The sequence below is a fragment of the Rousettus aegyptiacus genome, unplaced genomic scaffold (genome assembly GCF_014176215.1).
Source record: "Rousettus aegyptiacus isolate mRouAeg1 unplaced genomic scaffold, mRouAeg1.p scaffold_m13_p_3, whole genome shotgun sequence".
Lineage (NCBI taxonomy): Eukaryota > Metazoa > Chordata > Mammalia > Chiroptera > Pteropodidae > Rousettus > Rousettus aegyptiacus.
Window position 1 is genome coordinate 63,812,855 of NW_023416306.1, and position 22,417 is coordinate 63,835,271.

General features: G+C 34.0%; 1 protein-coding gene across 7 annotated transcripts in view; it reads right to left on the reverse strand.

Moving 5' to 3' along the window:
- ELAVL2 (ELAV like RNA binding protein 2) overlaps nucleotides 1–17,495 on the reverse strand; it is a 150,780-nt gene extending 133,285 nt beyond the window's left edge. For all 7 annotated transcript variants that reach the window (XM_036239018.1, XM_036239017.1, XM_016155708.2 and 4 more), the window contains exon 1: nucleotides 17,398–17,495. In XM_036239018.1, coding sequence (XP_036094911.1) covers nucleotides 17,398–17,424 — 27 coding nt within the window. In that variant the 5' untranslated portion in view covers nucleotides 17,425–17,495. The remainder of the gene's footprint in view (nucleotides 1–17,397) is intronic.
- Nucleotides 17,496–22,417: the final 4,922 nt, after the last annotated feature.

Sequence of the window (22,417 nt, forward strand, 5' to 3'; positions counted from 1 at the left end):
TGTTGTAAGAAAATCAGATCAACAAGATACAGAGAAATTGACCTTTTTTTTTTTAGTTGAACTTATAGATCCCACCAGAGAGATTTATGGTGATTTTTAGAATAGCCTAAGTTGTTAACCACAGTAAAGAATCTGCTTAGCTTACAGCACATTTTATATCACACTCTTCTATCTGCTTTTATGTATATGAGGCATAAAATTCTATGCATTATCTGAATGTTTCACAAAAAGTTTTAAATGCATAATGACCACAATAGCCAGTGACCTTGTCTTGATCCACTAATGACTTTGCACTGTACCCTGTTCTTTGTGTAGTTGAGTAGATTGTAAATTCACTGGTGTGCATTTATGAGAGTGTATGAGAGGATACGTTGCATTTTCTACAACAGCATTTATATTTTAAGTTTTAGCAACATTTCTAAAAAGACACCTTCAGCTGATAACACATAGTTAATGCAGCTTTTGAAAATCAGTCAGCTTTTACTTTGCTTAACCCCCAAATTTTGATCAATGTTAGAGTGCACTTAATTAACAATAGTAAGGCTGCTTGAATCACAGTGGGACGAGAATGAATTAAAAATGAATTTGTAGGGAAAAGAGGAGAAAAAAATTAACATACTAGTGTACATTTCAGTAGTTGTTAAACTGTACAGCTATATTAAAAAACAATTATTTTAAACTTTGAAGTTATCTGATTACACATAGGGAGGTAAACAAAATAAGTCATAAAATCTCAAACACATTTATGTTTAATACTTTATGCAAAATTACATCATATCTTGTAACAGAGAACAGGTGTTTTGTTTTGTTTTGTTTTTTATTCAAGAGTATGTATGAATGAGTGCTGTATGTATTCTTTAATGAGAGAAATTTATGTTTATGTAAGTTAACTTTTCCCTTTTATAGCACCACTTGCAGTAATGTTTTCTTATTGGTTTAAATAATGGCTACTATACAAGCATTTGAAGAAGTATTCTTTTAGTGAATTGCAATCTTTTAGGCATTATTATATTACTTTCAGAGAATCAGATAATATTTTTCTGCTCATTACAAATAAACAAGTTTGAATTGCCAACTGTAATGAGTCTCTTAAGCTATGATTTTTATTTTTGTTTTTCTTAAATAAATGGAAAATTTGCATATAATGAATAGCTTAAACTATTCTTTATCAAAACAGGTAAGACTTTTTAAAGATATTGAGAATTTGCATCAGGATTAAAAGATACACTCTCATTAAGTTTAAAATGTGAAATTTTTTTTATAAATTTAAACATCTCAAAACTAAATAATCATTTTAAAAATAAAAATCTTATTATTAAACAGAAAATTTTTTAACATGAAATTATTATAAAAACTACTCCAGTCTAATTTTTGACACAAATAAATGATATATTTGATTGCTAAAGGCATACCAATTTATTATGGATGATGAAAAATGATAAAAACAAAAATACAAAATTTATTTTTAAAAGGATTCTCCATTATTAATTCCTCTCTGGAAATGGGACAATAGATTTGTAAGGCCAACAATCGATGATAAATAAAGAATTTATATTTGGAAATATCTAAAATTTGTGATATTTTTGTATAAAACTAATGGTAATTTTATTACAAAAAAAATCAGACGATTATAATGTGTCCTTCCAAATATGACATTTATCTTCAGGTGAAGGTCAAAGGAGGGATATATAATCAGCTCCTATTTCTATTCATTCCTGATCTTTGACAAAAGATTAATTTCAGTTCGATTCAAGCATCTTTTGGGCATCTATCATGTTCCAGAATAACGTAATTAGAGAATAAATGCTTAAAAGAAATCACATTACTTTTTAGGAAATCCTAGTAAAAGGGAAAATTGGGAGGTTCAACTCAAATTGATGTGTTGTATAAAACATCTTCAATGTGTCTAGATTTTGTTATCATTTACCTTTCTAAAGTTTTGTACAGTATCTCTTTACAAGTTTTTTAATAGTATAGCTTGTCAAAAGTTAGTTCTTTAAATCAAAACTATAGTGTTACTCTATCAGGAGCTAGTTTCGCAAATTGTTAGAGGAGCTTGGGATTTTATACATCCAGATTTGAACCTAGCTCCATCACTTTGGGGCCTTAAACAAGTTACTTTATCTAAGCTTTAATTTTTGATCTATAAAAGGGTGATAATAATGCTTAATTTAGGATCACTAGAGATTAAATGTAATCGTGAGTATAAAATAATCAAACTTCCTGGCATGGATGAAGCAGTAGTTACACGGTAACTACAATTATGAGAACAAAAATGATGACTTAGCACATTTATTTGATGAAGCCTAATTAGATTTCTGCTTTCATATGCTATCTCTTAACTATTTTCATTTGCTCTTGTTAACATCCTGACAAATCTCATGATAAATATCTTCTCACATTTCTAATTGTAACCAAGTTCAAAAGGTCCCAAAAGACATAAAATCTTCTGTCTGCTCTATTATGTGGCTTCAATATCTTTCCCAAAACAATTCCATGATTCACCCATAAAAAGTTGTGGGTCTTCAAAATCAACTTAGTCTGAGATCCTGTTTGATTGATATAATAATAAAAACACCTTGGATTTTTATAGTACCTTTTATCACGAAAAGCTCAATTCACTTTTACATATTTATCATTGTAACCAGGAGATAAAGAGGACATAAATTAATTCTCATTTTAAGGGGCAAAACAGAAGCAATAGGAATTTAGGTAACGTTTCTAAGATTAATAGGATTAGAGAACAGGTTTCCCGAATGTCAGTCTTTCTGCAATATGTTACTCTCTTCGACATTAATTATGAACACTGTTACTTTAGTTAGGCTCAAATTTTTAGTCTTTGGCATTAAGTATAGGCTATAATTCAGTTAATTACTTGCTGAAATCAAGTTGAATCAAATATATACCATCAGTGTCTAATCAAATTAAAATATTTTGATTTTGTGCTGAGACACTTTTATTATTCAATTACACACACACACACACACACACACACACACACACACACTATCCATTCTTATTTACCATTCTGTGTTAACCCTAAGACAAGATTTTAAAAGTTACTATTTATGGCGTGGGAAGAAATCAGTTTCAATCTCCTTATCACTTACCTCTCCCCAGGCTCATTCTCTCTCTCCACATATATTTTTATAGGCTATTATATTTATTTCATTTACATAGACTAACAGTATTTTTGGCTCTAGTTTTCTCTTTCTTAGGCTGTCCGTATTTGAAAAATCTATCAAAATAAATACCCAAAGAAATATAGAGATAGACCATATAAAAGGCATCAGAGAATATGCTTTTCATCATAGGTTTTTGTTTGTTTTGAATGAAACAAAATGGAGAAATAATGTCCACTTGACTTTGTAAAACATAGAATATCAAAAGAACACTAAAACTTGCTCATGGTATAAAGTTTTGCAATTCCCTCCTGGGCTTACTTTGCTATGGATTGATATAGATGCACCTACACATGGGAACTTTCAGTAAGTGAGTACGTTAGAAGAAAACAAAACTGATAAAAGAATTAACTTTAACTTCTGGATGTCGAAATTCATAGGTTACAATGAAAAAAACAGACCTAATGTTTTTATTTTAAAATTCAATAGGCATCTCTCTCTGTATCTTAAATGTATTTTATAATTAGATAAGAATGAACCACCCAAAGTCAAGCCCAGTCATGTGACAGCCAGACATCTATGAGGAAGTGTAACTGGCACCAAGAAGAAACACACAGAATAGTCAGAGCTGTTCTTTATTTCCATTTCACACCAACATCTTTAACCCTTCATGTTGATGTGACAACATGGAAAATCTATTCCTCTGCATATTTATGTGCATTTTAAGGCTGAGAATACTGTTTAATAGAAATAATGTTCTGTTCCTTTGGTCACTGTCATTCTGGTATGAAAAATTAGGAAATATAGTTGTTTGAAATGTCAGTTTTTATAAATATGAGTTGGAAGATGTAACATACATGAATGGTGTTACAGACTGTTTAAGCTGTTTGAGTAATGAATAGACATTTCCTTGAATTATTTTGACACAATTTCCTGTGAAATTTCTTTTTTTCTTGTGCTGATATTTCTAGATTCCTTGTGCAAACAATAAAAGAAAAGCTTTTCTTTTCTGTCAGTGCTCATTACTTAACTCATAGAGCACTGATGTTTTCTAGAATACTAATATTTCCTACATGTAAAATGAATACTAAAAGAGGCATGTCTCCATATTAGTCATATCAAAAGGATACATGAAAATTTGAGCCTCTTCACAAGGTTTTTGTAGGAGAATATTTGGTATTTTAGTCCTTAATTTTAAAAGATCTTTACATAAATATACTTTATCGGGGTGTGTGTGTGTGTGTGTGTGTGTGTGTGTGTGTGTGTGTGTTAAGCACAAATAAAATGAGGTTCGGAGGTGAAAATTACAAAACTTTAGTGGAGACCAGGCCAGCTGTAGTAGAAGAAAGGACTGGAAAGTGATAGGGTATTGGTTTGGTTAGGTATTGTGGAGTCACATCAGGGAAGGTTTTGAAAGCCAGCAGAGAAAAGTACTGATATAAAACTACTGGATACAGGATACATTCATTAACAAGTATAAATTTGGGCCCTGACAAACTGAAAGAGACTCAAAGATATAGGAATCAGAATCAAGATATAAGGAGAGTTAAGAAGATTTTCTCTAAAATGCTAAGACTCCTTGAAATGTGACAGCAAGGTCAGGGAATAAATAGAGATGGAAGGAACAGGTATAGAATTAGGGTTCACACTAATACTAATGAAAATGTTTTGCGGCCAAAAAGTGATAGGGATCTGAACAAGCAATATTTCTGAGCCAAACAGCCCAAGAAAGCTGTGAGGAAGTAAAACCAGGAACTAAATCCTATCAAACCACATTTTGCTTAGCTATGGATGTCTTTGTCACCTTAGTGCCTAAGGAGTATGTGAAGGAACTTTAGAAACACTGCTAGGAAAGGACACACTGTGGCACTGAGCTAAGGCTTTGAGAAAGGAGACATAGGTCCTAGTATTATTTCTCCTACATACTAGTTGATTTTCTTCAGCAAGTTATTGACTGAACCTTATGATTCCCAGGAGAAGACTGGATTAGTAATAATAGTGACAACAGGTAACAAGTATTGAGTACGTATTGTGAGCTAGGGAGCATTCTAATGCTTTATGTGCATTAAATAATTTAACTCTTGCAATAATTCTATCATTTTAAATATATGGAAACTGAGGAAGTTAAGTAATTTACCCAAGAACACACAACTAGAAATAGGGCTGGAATTTGACTCCAAGTAACCCATGTGTACGGTCCAAACCCTAAACCACTTTTATCAGATGACTTCTAAGGTTCTTCCTAGATGTTAAAATTCAATAATTCTAAAGCAACATAGCAAACATTAAAAATGACATAAGACTTGCAAGAGAAATAAAACATAAAGAAAAAATATATTACAATCAACATATACAAACTACTTTTTATAATGGAACTCACGTCTTCCATGCTATCTATTGCTGACAAATAGAAGTGAGAAAAGTGATTATTAAATGATTTGTTTCTTTAAAATGATTTAGGTCAAGTGTAATAGGATTTTGAGAAATATAAGACACCCTAGGAGGTCCTAACCTCCATATAATGTTTTGCAGTTTGAGAAAATTTATTTAGTTTTTGTAAATTTTAATTTTCAGAAGCCTACTCCATAACCATTTAGCAGTTACAAAATCATTCAAATGGTAGCATATACTTGTATTTTAATGACATATTAATATTTTCATAAAATATTATCGATAGTATTAAACATCATATAAAAGATGTTACCTAGAACATTAAGCAGTGGCTATTTTGAGGTAATGAGAGATTTTTAGTTACTTTTTTATGTTTTCTGCATTATCCACTTTGTAGAAATTCTGAGCATGCATTCTTTTTTTATAAATCAGAAAAACAGGGAGTTTTGTGTTTTGGAGAGAAAAAAACAAAAACAAAAACTCCGTAGCTCAAGAGTTCAAGCTTCAGCCCTGTAGCCACCAAGTGAGAGCAGGTGGTAGGTATTAAGTAGTGAATATCGGTGACCTTTTAAAAGACAACTTAAATTTAGAGAGAAGACAGATTAACAGCCCTGGAGCTTAATAGTGTGTGTGTGTGTGTGTGTGTGTGTGTGTGTGTGTGTGTGTGTGTGTATAAAATTCACTTACTGAAAATAAATCTTTAGATTTAATACATTGGGAAATGTAATACAATAGAGTAAAATGACGAAAATCTCAGAAATTGTTCTACCAGTTTCTTAGAAGAATACAATATCAGAGTTAACCATCCTGACCAATTAGAATTGCCTGATATTACTTATACACAAGAATATCAACTATTTCCTTCACTTACTGACTGTCTATATTATGGCAAGGGATGTTTTTCTTTTCATTTATTAATCATTTCTTTCTCCCTGTTTTATGCTTTCCCACAGCTGCTGGAGAATCTCATAAAATGTATCTTTATTCTATTGGGAATAAAGGTTCCCTTATTCCCTTAAACCCTTAAAGTGATTTGCTTATATTTCTGTGGCATATAAATAAATGAAAAATCATAATACAGTAAATAATTATGAAATTAAACAAAACTTGGCTTCCTAACAGGTACCATTTACTGAATTACTATTTCAATGCCTTAAACAATCACCTGAGTTAATTCAATTTTCATAATGTTCAATTTCTGTCTTTAAAATCACTCTTCAGAGAATGAGAAACTGGATCACTGTTTCAACCCTTCAGGATCATATAATCTGAACATCCTCATTTATTTAATTTTTGCATTTAAAAATATTCTAATATTATGACCAAGAATCTAACAAGAGCTACATGCAAGTATTATTTTATTACAACAAATTTATATTATCTATAAATATGTATTTGTATTATATATAAATTTATAATATATAGTAATAATAAATTTATAATATGGGAATATATGATTAAACTTATAGTACTGGTAGAACTGGAAAAGAAGGTACGAAGAATATTAAAATAAGAGAAATTTATTTTTTAACATGTTTTAACGTGGTTCTGTTATCTTTCAAGCTTTATAAGCTGTGAATATATATTAACTTTTAGATATGAGTTATGACCATTTTGAAAAAAAGTTATTTGTCATAACATAAACAAAGGACATAAAATGCCAGTGCCCTCGCTTATGCACTCATTTGACTCATGGCGCAGTCTTGAATAATTTTAAACCAAACATGACTGCGGCAATCAATTTTTGTCCAATTTATTGGGCATGAGTTAAAGCCAATTAAAAAACCATTTTTGGTGCAATTCAAGGGGAAAAATGTATAAACCAATGAAAAACATATTTTGGACCTAGACATGAGTCATCACTATTCTAAATAATGGCGTCAGCCCTAAATCAAAAGAACAACTCCTAAAATTACATATTCCGCATTGGAAACTGAATTTATCAGCAATGATTCTATACAATTATAAATATTATTAAATAAGATATTGACCTGGAACAATAATTATGCTCTTCTAACATTGTCTCATTTATAAATACTTTTTAGCCATGAAATTAAAGGGTAGTTTATGGCAGCTCCTGAGTTTCTGAATTAAGAACTAAAGTAGAAAGTCATCTGTGACCTTTATACAAGAAAGCAAAACATTTTACCTATAATTTTAAAGTATCTCTTACATATTAGAACATGCCTACTTTCATATGAATAAAGTGGCTTTCTTTTAAGGCCATAAAATGAAATAATCCCTGCATGCTCTGGCTAATCTTAGTGTAATCAAGGTAGCAAAATGGAAGCTTCTAGGTTAGAAATTAAAGCATAAAATACAGCCATACATTTTCAAACTGTATATTAAAAAGGCCCTTTCAAGCTTAAAGTTGCAGCGTTTCAAAGTTTTCAAACAGACCTGGATTCTGGTTCTGCCTCTCCCATGTCCTTGGTATATGATTTTAGGCATGTTGCCAGACCTCCTCAAGCCTCAGCTTTCTCATTGTAAAAGAAGTAAAAAATAATAACTACCTTTTAGAAATGTTGTGAGCATTAAGTGAAAAAATACTTGTCAAGTGCTTAAGAGAGTGTCTGGCAGAGTGAATTTTCAGTGAATGATAGAACTGGTTCAGATGAAAGCCCAGTGGTTCTCACATGCAGCCAGCTGTGCATCAATGCTTCAACCTATCTGTAGATTTTTTCTTTTAAGGTACAGATCTCTGGTCTCTGCCCTGGAAGATTACTCGGTTATTCTAAGGTAAGGTCTAAACGTATGTGTTTATAAAAACTTCCATAGGTGATTCTGAACCACTGATTTAAAGCAAAAACAAACAAACAAACAAACAAACAAACAAACAGTACAGATTTTTCAGTTGTTCAGTTGATAAGGACTTAAACTCTGGCTTTGACTATTTTGGTTCAGCTTTCCGTTAAGCAGATTAATTGGAATAATTGCCAAATTTGTACTTTGTGCTATGCTACAAGAAATTTAATGGGAAGACTTTTCAAATATTTTATTTATATTCATCTATCTATGAGGTCACAGACTAAGCGTGATTTTCCAATTTCCTGTTATTATAATAAAAGAACAGATATATGAGATAGCGCTGGGAAATTACAGAGTCATTCCATTGGCATGGATATATTTTAGCTTTTATTGTGTCTTGTGGCTTTTACTTCTATTTAATAAACATAGGCAGATAAGCCAACTACCAGATCAATTTTTTTCAGAGTTAATATTTTCCCATTGACTTGTTCATTTCTAACTGTCCTATTTCAAGATAAGTAAGCAGTCTCTTCAGTGACAGATCAAGGAGTGCCACAGTTAAGAAAAGCAGCTATCAGAAAAATACATAGTTTGGCTGACATGATCAGTCTATAAGTTACTCATCATGATTATTTAACAAAAATGAGGGCATTTTCCCTGGGAACGGCTTTTAAATTAATAAAACCACTATTCTCCTTAATATCCCCCCATCACAGAAGTCTGGAAGTCACATGACTGGATTTAACTTTGAGTGGGTCAGTCTTATCAAATTATGATACATTTAGGTTACTGCTAGATAACTAGATTGGGTTTTTAGAGAGCAGGCCCTTGTTATACATTCCCCTAGAGCTAAGAATGAAAATTGTGTAGATTACCTTAAGAGCTTATTGGGAAAATACTTATTTTCTGGGGACATGCTATTCTTTAGGGTATAGAAATAACTCTACAATCTAGATAGAGTTCGACATCATGTATCAGCAAGCTGTTGGTAGATCAAAGATGTTAATCAAGGAATTGGTATGTCCAGATTGTATTTTTATGTTTCTATATGCAAAATGAAGTGGTAGTATTTGCTTTTCTTACTTCAAAAGATTATTGTGAAGCCATATAAAATTACATATATGAAAACTAAATAAACATTTTTAATTTTGTGGCATAGGAATTGAGAGGAAAGGAATTATTTTTTAATGTATACAACTTTCTAGTAAATTATCTAAAAGTTTTTCAGGAACATATTTCTTTTTTCTTATTAAGTAAACTATGTTTTTCCTTTTTCAATATGACTCCCCAAAAGTTTCAAAATCAAGTTGTAAGATAACAACTCTGTTAAAATTTGAAAAAATGAAATTGCCTGAAACTTGCTGGACTGTCAAGGAACATGAAAAATGAAAATCTGCAGAAAAAGTGAAACCTTCTATTTTCTTTGTTTTTGAATGTAATGTCATGGAAGTCTAGTCTTAGACAATTGTTTTCTAAAACGTGTCTCCTTGAAATTTTAGAAGAGAGAGCTCTTTCAGGATTTTTCACTTAACCAGCAGAGAATTGCTTTCTCACAGCTGGAAGCTTGAACAGCTGTTGACTCTGGCACAATTCTATCTTCCTGGGTGAGAGTTCAAGAACCTTCACTGTGGCATCAAGAGGAGAGCCAGCAATGTATGTGGTCAGAAACATGTTCCAGTGCAGCCCAATTCCAAGGCCACACCTCTACCCACACAGTAGGACAAGGGAACAGATAGCTCAGAGCTAGCTCCTGTGTCACATGAATGAAGGAGATCTTCTCTCAGTTGAGGAAAACTAACCTCCATAATAATCTGCTTTTTTAATCTGCTTTGTTAACCCACGGTCAGATCACAAGGCTCATGTGATCAAAAGGATTCCTTGGAGGACTTTTGGTGGCAATCGGTGTCAGGATTTGGTATCCTTTTATAATTTATCAATATCCTCCACCCCTTTTTATACTATGTAGGAAATTTCCCTCTCATTTAGGGTATATTTCCGAATCTTTTGGTGGATACTAAATATTTTATTTTGAACTTACGGGAAGAAGAATAAGCAAAAAGAAAATTTCAGAATGGCTGCCATTGCAGTACTATTTATTGTATCCACTAGAGGACTTGTCTCAGAATGGCTTAAAATATCTCTCTCATTCCCTGTGGCCTCTGGCATTTGATGCTCAACTAACTCTTCAGTTGGGCCACTGGCTACATATCAGTGTTAGAATGAAAACATTCCCCCTACTTTAACACCTCCTGCTAGTTCAATAAAGCGATGTTTAAATAACTGAACTGGCTTCAATGAACTGTACTTGCCATTTTTTCCTGCTTCTTAGCTAGATAAAATGGAGATAATTATGAAGTGGATGAGCAGGTTTAATGAAAGCCAGTTTCTTTTGGTATACTCCTGAAGCAGCAATCATCATCTGTTTGGCTTTTGAAGAGCAACAATTATAATCACTTAAACCCCCAAGGGGAACAAAAATAGAATTTACATTAGCATATAAAATATACAGCTGGATTGGGCAAGCCTATAAAATTCTGGGGAAATCATTCTAATCTGAATGCTATTCAAACTCACAAGTAAAATGAGTTCAAGAATATTTTACATGCTTCCTTCCCATAAAATAATACATATAACAATGTTGAGAGGATTTTCCTAAAAATGAACACAAGGAAAGAAAAAACTGTTGCCAGGAGAGAATCCCGGTGGAAACGGGCTAAAATGTATTGTCAAGATATCAGAGAGCAAAATGTATATTGATAGTCACATAAAGTACTAATCACTCTGAAGAGAAGATTTTTCATGCATTGGTGAATTTAAAAAAGAAAATAAGGTGGTTTTAGTCTGATCAATGATGAGACTTAATCATAAATAAGTGAAATTTCAAATTAATAGTACTTTCCTCCTCCATTGCAAATGTGAAAGCAATACAAAGGAAAGTGAAAGTGCTTAAGTTAACACCCTATTGTTATGACGCAGAATTCTTTTTCTATTTTAAAATATTTTCATATCATTTCCTCTCAAATAAACTCCTTCTTACACCTCCAACTCTAATTCAAGCCTAGGTCACAGGGAATCTCCCTTACCATTTATGTTATTTTATTACTTTTGCTTTTGTATGCCTTTCAGTTTGCAAGATACTTTTTTTTTTTTTGGTAGAGCATAGAATAAAAATGGAGCCTTTGCTTTATCCATTATGCTACTACCAACAAAACACTAACATAATCAATACTATTAAAGGCTTTCCTTGCTGTGCACATTTGTCAAAGGCAGTGTATCTGAGAAATTACACTAATGAATCTTGAAAAAATCATCGTCCTACACAGAAAACTTGCTCTCCCTCATCATAAGTACATATCAATATGTAAAAACTAGAAAAACATATACTTCATCTTTCTTTATATTATTTAAAGGTCCACTATTACATTCTGTTAAAATAAAATTAAAAAAAAAAAAAAGCCACTATGCAAAACTTCACCTTCACTGAGAAGCACTTTCTGAACACCCACACTAAAGCCAACTACAGGTATATTGGTGATAGCTTCCTCTGTGTTCCTAAAAGCACTTTGTGCATACCTCTGATAGCAATTATCTCACTTCGTTAGAATCATTTGTTGGCAAGTCTGTCTCCTATAGCCCATGCATTGCTTGACAGAAAAGCCAACTTTCCAGCACTGTATTCCCAGGCTCTAGCAATGTGTCTAGAGCCTGATAAGTATGTGATGTTTGTTAAGTAAAGTATATCATTAATTCATATTCCAAGACACATCAAAATGTTATGGTTTCTATGATAAGACTCAAACATACATTAAATATCATCTCTCTCATAATATCAAATTTAATGGTGATATTAAGTACTGAGGAATTAGAAATTCAAAAATGTAGATTTCTATAGCATTTGTCACTCTCATTATCCTTAACAAAAGATAGTGGTAATTTTTCAGATTTTATTAAATATTTATTGTGTGGTTAATTATTTTTACTGGAAACACTCAAAAAGCTGAGTTCTCAGTTCTTAATGGTAATGGCCTCAAGTTTCATTAGCCATATGTGTTTTAATTAAAACTATTAACACTGCCTTCTCAGCCTTTGTCAATGTCTGTCAGGTGTGGGGGTAGCTTGTATTATTCTCCTGTTTCCTGTAAACCCATCACCCACCAAGAGGCTTTGAAAGTCTACAACGTGTAACTTTTACTTGGAACACAAATGTAATAATTTCATGTTTAAAAGAATTTAAGGGATAATTGAGGTGTATACCATGATGTATGCAGGAACAATCTTAGCGTCCTTCCCTAATCTAAACAGTCTACATATTCCTCCTAATTTTCAAGTGATAGTATCGCTTTTTTTGAAGTTATGGGAAGCAACAGTGGAGAGATAGATGAAAATAGACTCCACAGACCTATTCTAAAATACTCTTACATTTTTAATTAATAATAAATATAGTTATTCTTATCATTAGGTAAAATTCTGTTTTTTGGCTTTAATTATCCCATAAGTTTAAAACAGAGAAACTACTATAAATAACTTTTATTTTTGCTTGATATTAATATATCCATAACTTTTTATATATGTATATTTACATATATTTATTATTTGTATATAGACTTGTCTGCTTCAAAGAATTTAAACGGAGAGAAAATCGTCTAGATGCGGTCCTAGGATTTTAATACATAATAATATAAATTTCTAAAGCAAGGATGAAATAAAAAATAAAATAGCTATTTTATTAACTATGATAAAAACGAGCCTGAATTTTATTTAAAATAAAGCAAACAACTAGAATTAGGTTTTGGGGGTAAAAATCAAAGGGTCTTCCAAAGTGTGGTCTGCAAGGTCAAAGTGAAGGAGAGTTGAGTTTTATATGTGACTACTAAAATATTGTGAGATTGAAATATTCAAGACTCTTCCCTTTATAACATGGTTCTTAAAAGTCAAAAATTATCAAACTTTTAAAAAAGCTATTGACAATCTCATAGTAATGAGGTTTAAACATGAGAGAGCTGGATGATTTCACTTCATAAAAATCTGAAACATACAAAAGGGATGAATCAATTTTTAAAAAGTTCTTACCAGGAGCATTAATTCAAATGTTCCTTTAATGTGTGAGCTCTCTGCATTAAAAAAAAAAAAAAAAAAAAAAGGTAACCCATTTTTTAAAAAAAAGATTTACACAAAACAACTCAGGAGCCCATTTATTGCATGAAGTGCAGAGAGCAGATAGAGTTATTCTGAGTGCTTTCATTTCTTCTTAGCTGAAAGTGAAAAATTGAGCTGTTTTCTGTTGAATGAAAATGATGTCTTTAAACATTTTTTCATTGGTATTTAAGAGGACTTGAATGGAGTATCTTGATGAAATCTTAACATCTCCATTTTTGAAGATCCAAGTTAACAAATAAACAAATCTGAGCAGATACAAGATCTATGTCCCAATCTCTCAGGTTTAAAGATTTTATAAATAAAAAGAGCAATATTATAGCTTTTTAAAGGGGAAAAATGTTTTTTCCCCTTTATTTGAGAGCCTATAATCTTTAATATTTAAAAAGGAATCATATAATGGAGCTCCATTTGAAACTTTATTTTCTATATCACTTTCTATCTTTATGTCTCTTTAATTCACTAGATGAGGGCAGTTTTAAAAATGGAGGACCCCTAATCACTGAATAATTAGGGTAGAAGTTAATTAAGTATAAGTATATCAAGGTAAACTCTAACCTAGAGAATAAATATATGGAAAAAAATCATCAAATAATTTGCTACCTATAGAATCAGATAACACTTCATTACTTGAGCAAATGTTATTGTAACTGAATTTTTAAAGTCTTTAAAATAAAAACTTAAATCCCACCTATCAACCCTTTAGGTTTGTAAAATGAAAAAAAAATCACTGTACTTATTTGATTTCTTTTTAAAGAAAACTGTGTTTGCAATTAGGTTTTCCTTTTATCAAATAGTATTGTTGGTACTTATTTGAAAATACTTTTGTCATTATAATTAATCTTCCTCTCTTTTTATTTATTTTTGTGACAGAATGGAAATGCAATATTTTTTCATAATTAATGCCCCAAAAGAGAAACACGAGCCAAATCAACTTAATGTATCCAAACTCAATTTGGGATACAGTTAAGAATATTTCAGTAAATTTTTAAAAATGTTTTTATTGAGGCAAGTATCAAGAGGTAATCATTCTTATCTTTGGAATTTGTGAAGATTATGTAGGTTTTGTGTGGAGGATCTCTTTAAATTTAGTAAATTATCTCATATTTTCTATTACTTGATACTCATTTTGTTTGATTTTAGACCCAAGTTTAGAGTCAGATAGATTTTGATTCAAATCCTCACTTCATGATTATGAGCCATCTAACCTTAACTATTCAGTTTCTAGGCATCCTGAAACTTACCACCTAGAGTATTTTAAAGGTTAACTGAGATAATATAGGTAAAGCACTTATGTATATGACTGGATTCATGACTGGACCATGGCAGGTAGACAACGAATGTTAACTATTAAAGGTAACTTCTTAGCCATTACAGAGTGTGTATTTGATATAAGATACACATTAAGTTTGATACTAATTAGAAATAAATGAAGGTTATTTTTGAATTTTTAAAATCATAGCATCATTTCAACTATTCTTTTTTTACTTTTTTGCTTGCAGGAAAATTCCATGTCTTGCATATGGTAAAAAGGGTAAAACCGTCTAGGTAGCATTAGATGATCCTGACAACCACCTACTACCATTCCCTATATTACATCCATTTTTCTCCTTTATTTACGATAACTATTCACTTAAAGTGAGTCAATGTTTTGGGAAGCAATGAATATTTCTATGAGAGTATTGCTTAGTTGAAAACACTTAGAATTTTTTTCTTATAGACTTCATAAGCTTTCTGTTATTTTTAAAATTTATTCTAATGGACTGAAGTTTAGGGAAAATATCAGAACATGCCCACTGTATTTCTAATGTATCAATAATATATAATTAGAACACTAAAGAATGAAATTGATTATTTTAACATTATATTCTGATATAAAGAAATTTCCATATTGAGAATTTTTAGCAAACCTAAAATTGCCACAGAACTGTGATGCTAGTGAGAAAAAGCACCAGGAATATACAGCATTAATCTAAATACTATTACAGGAACTTGAACATAGGCACTATTATTAATCATCAGTTAGAAGACAATTTTCAATTATCCAACTTATTGTAAATAATTATTATGACCATCTTCAACCAAAACAGTATTTTTAATCTGTAGATGAAAAGCTACAGTAAAGTTGAGGGCTTGTTTGAGATTATGAGAATGATAACTCTAAAGGATATTTTCAGAGTGTGTATTCGATATAAGATACACATTAAGTTTGATACTAATTAGAAATAAATGAAGGTTATACGCAATTAAAGTACCTAAGTAATTCAATTTTTATATGTACAGGCCATATATTTTAAATTAAATAGTTAAGATAGTTAAAAAGTATGATCCAAAATATATAGTTAAAAACATTGTTAGTTGACATTGTAAGTTCAGTACTTAAGACTATCATATTAGTATATAAGCAAAGCAAATTTCCCAATTGAAATTTTTACTACTAAAAATAAATAAAATACTATATTCTAAGCTAAACTCTTCTTAGATTCTTTTTCAAAGTTATAGTGAATTGATTCCTCTTGTACCAACAGATTAGTAGTTTAGTTAGCTATTTCATGTTTAAGGTCTCAAACTAAAAACTGTTTTAAGGATGGTGATCGCAAATAGCAAGACTAAAAGCATTAGTGATGACTTTGGAAGCCAAGTACATAAGGTGACACCTTCCTGTGTTGGTTACTGGTAAATTACAGTAACTTCATATAGGATAGACAAAAAAAGTCAGTTGTAAAAATAAAGCATATTTTAATCTTTATTGATATATAATCATTTAAAAAAGTTATTTTTTGTGATTCTTATGATCGGAGGAAATTTATAATAATTTACAAACTATTTCAGAATAGATCTTGAGAAATGTAAGCACATGCAATTATAGCTGCACACATATAAATGAAAGTTAAGAATGGTTTCAACAAAATATGGAAACGATTCCTTTCAGGGAGGCTTTTTTGTTTCCATCCCACCTTTCAAGTGAGAAAACTTAGATGGCCTTGCCTATCAGAGAATGTAAAGGTCCATTCCAATCTAGGGCATCCTAGTCATCTCCATGGCAACAGCCCTCGACAAGTTAAAAGGCAACTATATTCACAAACAAAAAATCAAGACTACTGAGCACTGTTACTGTTACTTTTTTTTAAGTGCAGAGGTGGCCAAACAATTTGGAATTTTCCAGAGGAAAAGTTGAGCCTTTTACTATTGTTGGAATTGTTAACTTTACTACAACTGCTAAATTGGATACCTATTCTCAGAAAGTAAATAAGAGGCAAAGCTCACAAACCCTTCTCTGGAATAGACCTCGCATTTAAAAACAAAACGAATTAGGAGAGGGGTTGAGAAAGTATCCTTAAATAATTCTGTACACTTTAGTGTAAAAATGGGGTGGTGGGGAGAAGTGGAAAGAGTAGTGTAGTAAGCAATTCCTTTATCTAGCCTCAAATCTTTTAAAACTATGACCTTCCAAATGTATTATTTGATCATTACATAGAGTTTAAAATTTGTCTGAGAATAGCTTCTAATGTAGCTACCTGAGGAAGTGTGAGGAGGAAAAGAGGTCTAAGAGTGCAGGTGAGGGCACAGAGAGAGTTGTAGTGGGTTAGGGTGACCCCATTGTTCTTTTCTCAGGATTTTGATCAAGAATGACCCAGCTACTGTGCTGAGTTCAGGAAGTCAGAGCATGGTTCTTTTGAAAACAGACAATAACCTAGTTCCCTTGCTTCCCTCCCCTACACCTCGACCCTGCAGACTGCCAACTCACCCTCTTTAAATGCATCGAGCCTATTACCATCCCAAGAGTATCAACCAGATAAATACAGAACACGTATACTGACCATAGTAAAGACAAAAACAAAATTAGAACTACTGCTTTTTGTTTGTTTCACCGCCCCCTCCTCCCAGCCCCCAGCCCTTTGTGTGTGATGATTCCCCCTCAAACCACCCACAGACGACCATACGAGAAGAAATGGTAATTTTTGTTTAAAAGTTCACTTACCACGGCAACCTCATATTGCTTTGTCATGCTTTTTGCACTTAATTTTTCAAAACTGCTTGTGCAGGGCGCAGAACTGGGAAGGCTGGACTAAAGTATCTCTAGTAATCACAACAAAAAGGAGAGAACATTCACCAATCAGAATTACATTAAAATGCACAAACCCCGGCAGAGCAAGACGCAACGGTTCAGACCATACCAGGGAGGGGGTGGGGTGGAAAAAAGCCGAGCTAACAAAACAAAAGGTAAAGGGGAGAGTTGAGTGGTTGGAGGGGAAATTGATCCAAGCCGCCTTTGACTGAAGACTGGCTTAAAATCACTACCACCATCACCCCACCCCACCCCCCGCCGGCCCCCAGCACCCCGGCGATTACCCGAGTGACTGCACTTGCCTCCAGCCAGCTCAGCTGCAGGAGAGGAATGCCCCATCTAAGTTCACTAGCCCTGCCACAGTCTTCCACTGCCTGATGGGTTCGTTCAGGGAAACACTTCCAGAGGCATCCATCCACTTGAGGTCTGGGCTTGGCGGCTGCTGCTGCGGGGCTGCTGCAAGCAGCTGCTAGGATCGTTGCCGTCTCGTTCCTGCCTCATTCGCGCTGCACAATAGCCCCGGCTGGGTGCACCTCATTAAGCCAGCCCGAGAGCTCCAGGAGCAGGGCAAGCAGTGTGACAGCGCTGCCTCTTTGTAATGACTGTGTGATGGATGCAACCGAAGGGTGGGGTCTGGGTGGGTCAAAATTGTTAATGACAGTATGTATCATTCTGTCTGTCCTCCAGGAGAGAGAAGCCCCCTGCCCTCCTTTTAAGTCAGTTTCTCTCTCTCTCTCTCTCTCTCTCTCTCTCTCTCTCTCTCTCTCTCTCTCTCTCTCTCTCTCTCTCTCTCTCACACACACACACACACACACACACACACACGCACACACACGCACACACACTTTCCTTCCTCTTTCCCCACCTCCCTATGGCATTTTCGGCAGCGTTCCATAAAGTATGAAAAACATCGTGTTATTTCCATCAGAACACATTATAGATACAGAACTTATCTGAACACTTAAGAAAAAAAGAAGATCTTAAAGTGGATAATATGGGCGGAAAGGGCGAGAGAAGAGCGGGTGGTATGCGTCGGCGAACAAGCGGGAAGTTTACTGGCTAATAGTTTACAACTGTCCGTCAACTCGCGTCACCAACTCAGCGCGACTAGGAGAGTCGCGGGACCGCGCTTCCTCGCGCACCGCTTTCCTCCGAGGGCCCTGAACCACTTGGGGGGCGGGCAGCAGGGTGAGGGACGAGTAATAAAATCAACTCCAGAGGCGCCGGCCGGAGAAGAGAATGCAGGTTGGGCCTTTACACCCTGACCGCATGCGGCCAGTGAGGGAGGAACTCTGCACCCAGACCGAAAGCCCAACTCGCCGGGGAGGGGCTGCCGGGTGCCGGGGTGAATTCCAGGGTCCGAAACGTACGGGTCGGGTCGGTGAGGAGTTTTGTCCTCCGCCCTCCGGACCAAGACCCCCGTCCCGCTTGATAGTTCTGGGCTGCTGCGTTGCTGGGGAGCGCCGCCCCCGCAGGTGCTCTACGAAGTCACCACTTTCCTTACCAGGTCTCGGCCTCTTCCTCTTCCCTCCCTACAGGCTTGACACGCCTTTCCAGCGTCTACTCAGGATCTTGTCCGGGCTACCTGAGCTACCCCTTCTCCCTGCCCCCCGGAAGGCAGCGCACAGAAAAACACTTCTCTCGTCTCCTTCGTGGAGAGTTTTTGGATCGTTGCTTCGCTGCCTCCCCATTGCCCCTTGAAGACCTCAGCGAATACTACCTCTCTCAATTTTGTTAATGGTTATAAGGACCCATTTCGCAGGCACTGATTTTTCAAGTATGGGCAAGCGTTACAGGATACTTTATTTTCCCACGTGAACAAATAGACTGCTATTTTGCACTCAACTTCCCATTTCCAGCTTACTGTGATGCTGTACACTTTTGATGTGGCTACAAAGCACCTATTCCAAACATCCTGAGAGATAGCTTCAGAACTGCGTGGGTGATAGTTATTTGTTTATTAGAGGTTATGGAGCACCACTTCTGACACTATGTAATCGACTTCTTTATTCTTATCATTGAAGCCTTACAGCCGCTAAGAGAAAGCAAGAAGCAGAGAGAAACGTTTATATCCAATGAAGCATCTTCTCCCCTTTTGTGTCAGCTTTTTATTTATCACCTAAAATTTGTGTATATACGTTGTGCAGCCTGTTCTAGGCCACGAGAGAGCAATAAAGATTTTTATACCACTCCCCCTCAAAGACCTTCTGATCTGTGGTAAAAGTAAAAGAACCGGAAGCTCTTAATTGGCTCTAATAGGAAACCACTTTTAGTAGATGAGAATATCTTGTCAGAAGACTTTCAAGACAGGAAAGGAAGGGTGTGGTGTTGACTTCACATTGTTCCTTCAGGTTTTTATAAACCTTCGTGGGCACAGAAGCCTTCTTTTTTAAATCAATTACTTATCACAAAATTTTACAATTCTATGATTTGAAGGTGGTACAAAACTTAAGTTCACATATTTCCTATAATTAAATAAAGGTGGTTGGGGAGAGGGGAAGACCAGCTGAAATTAGTGATAAATCTAAATTAATTGACTAATTAATTGACTAAAAGTAATGCCGACTTAATAAAGCTTGCTAAGAAATCCTTAGAGATATACCTTAATGAGTAAGAATAAGAATTATATATAATTAACAAAATAATTGTTTCTATGTAAATTGCTCTTGTAAGAGCATGGAAAACTGTTTTAAAAGACATTTTCTCTTACATTGTTTTACTGATAATTTGCATAATGTAAAAAGGGCTAGTTCATAAAACAGTTGTGAGTGGAGACAGAGCAAATGGCTTTTGTAATGTGTTAATTGTAAGTGTAATAATAAGCAATATGTTGTTATTTCCTCAAGGCTTAGATGGGCAAGATACTAAATACTTTTCTCTGAACATATTCTCCTGGTCAAAAACTACTAGGATACTTTTTTTAAAGAATAGCTCATTAGCTGGCTGTCACCCCCCACCTCCCATCTCTGAACTTTTCAGCAGTTTTGAAGACATTTGGAAAATATACACTTTACTGTTTATTTTTCTCCAATCTCCCTTTCTGCTCCTCCAACCAAGAACTACAGCTATTAGGAAAGGAAATATAGAAGGAATGGGAATGCTAACTAGTGGAATAAAGGTGTTTTTCTTGACACTTTGAAAGATACTAAAAAAAAAATCTAATAAATTTGGAAATTGGGACTTTTAACAAGTGAAAATTTTAAGATGTGATAAAAAAAAAAAAAGCTCCAATAAGTGTATGCATTAAATGTATTAACCTTGTGAAACATAAGCTTACACCTGGGAGAAGTTAACACAGTTGGAGATTATTAAGACACATTATCTCACTCAGCATTAATGAGGAGAACTTGAGCCTAGTGAAGAACACAGTTGTACTGAATTAGCAAGAATCATATACCTATATGCAAATTGAATTTTTTCTAGGAAAGAAGGATATATCAAGCCCAAAGAAAAACTGTAGATATGATTTTTTAAAAACACCATCATGCAAAAGTGTTTATCCGACCAAACTTTCCTGGTCCATTCCACAATAACCTATATTCGAAAAGTGGATGTTTAATACCTGAGGAAGGTAATGTGTTCTATTTTCTATTTTTATTAATACAATCATAGGCCTTATTTATTTTAGGCCATGCTCTATATGTCAGGGAAAAAATAGAAAACAAAATAGTTTCTTTGGCATACATTGAGGGCTAGATTATAATCAATAAAGGCAAACCAAGTCTGGGAAATATATAAACTGGGTATTAAATAAACCATTCACCATCTTTAAATCTCTCAGCAGTTGGTTAAATGTTGGGAGTCCTGTTAAGGCTTCAATGACTAATGGAATACATGGTTAATCCCAAGTGACCTTGGTTCTTTCTTTTTATAACTTCTCAAATTTTGTTACAAGTGAGATCATCGTGTAAGACTCTAATAAAGAGTCTTGCATGCTGCCTTTTAAGAACAAGCTCAATACTCAGTCTTTGGGAAAGCCTTGTTTTTGTGCTATTATCATTTCTTTGCTCATGTTAGAAAGCAGAGTTTCTGAAGTCATACAGAAATTGGTCATACAGAAATTATAAGATGGATGATTTGGATAATTCTCTTCAGCACTCTAGACCACATTTCCCTCTTTAGTAAATTACAAGGACCAATTCCTACTGCTGTGATGATTTAATGATACAAAGTGTGAAATCACACTGCCTAGTAAAATATAGGCCCTCTTGAGCCAGACATTGTAATTGGGGTCATTTGACATGCGTTCTCAACTTTCTCCTTCCTTGTCTTACTCTAATTTAGAGTCCAGAAAGTTGAATATTTGATTTCCTAATTTTCCTTGAAGGTAGTAGTGGCTGTTTGACACATTTTTGGCAAATAAAGTGTAAATGTATATTAGCTAGAGGGGTCTTCTGGAAAAAAAAAAGGCCTTTCTTGATGAAAGAATACACAGCTGCCACCACATCTTGCCCCTCCTACTTGGATATTGGATTGTATCTGGAGGTGAAGCAACCATATTGCAATTGTGAAGCAATAAGTTAAAGGCCAATCCCTGAAAGATGGAGAAAAATGAGAAGAACCTGGGTTCCTAATGCCATATTTGAGCTGCTCAACTAGTCTTGGACTTGTCTACTTCAGACTTCATGTTTTATATGAAAAAATAAAGTCTTCTTTATTTAAGCTATATTAAGTTTAATGCTCTGTAACTTACAGCTTTCCTAACTGACATATCTGCTACTGTTGTAGTTTCCTGCTTGTAAATAAAATCTGCCTTAATTTTTCATATGACCCTGGATATCTGCCATTTTGAAGAATTCTAGATAAAAGATTTTTCTGAAACTCCACCCATAACAGTACTCCGCCCATAACCACTAGTACTGGTGGTGGCTAGGGTGGGAAATGGGAGGTGGGATTATTTGTTCAAATTATTGAGCCAGGAGTGGGTTCATAA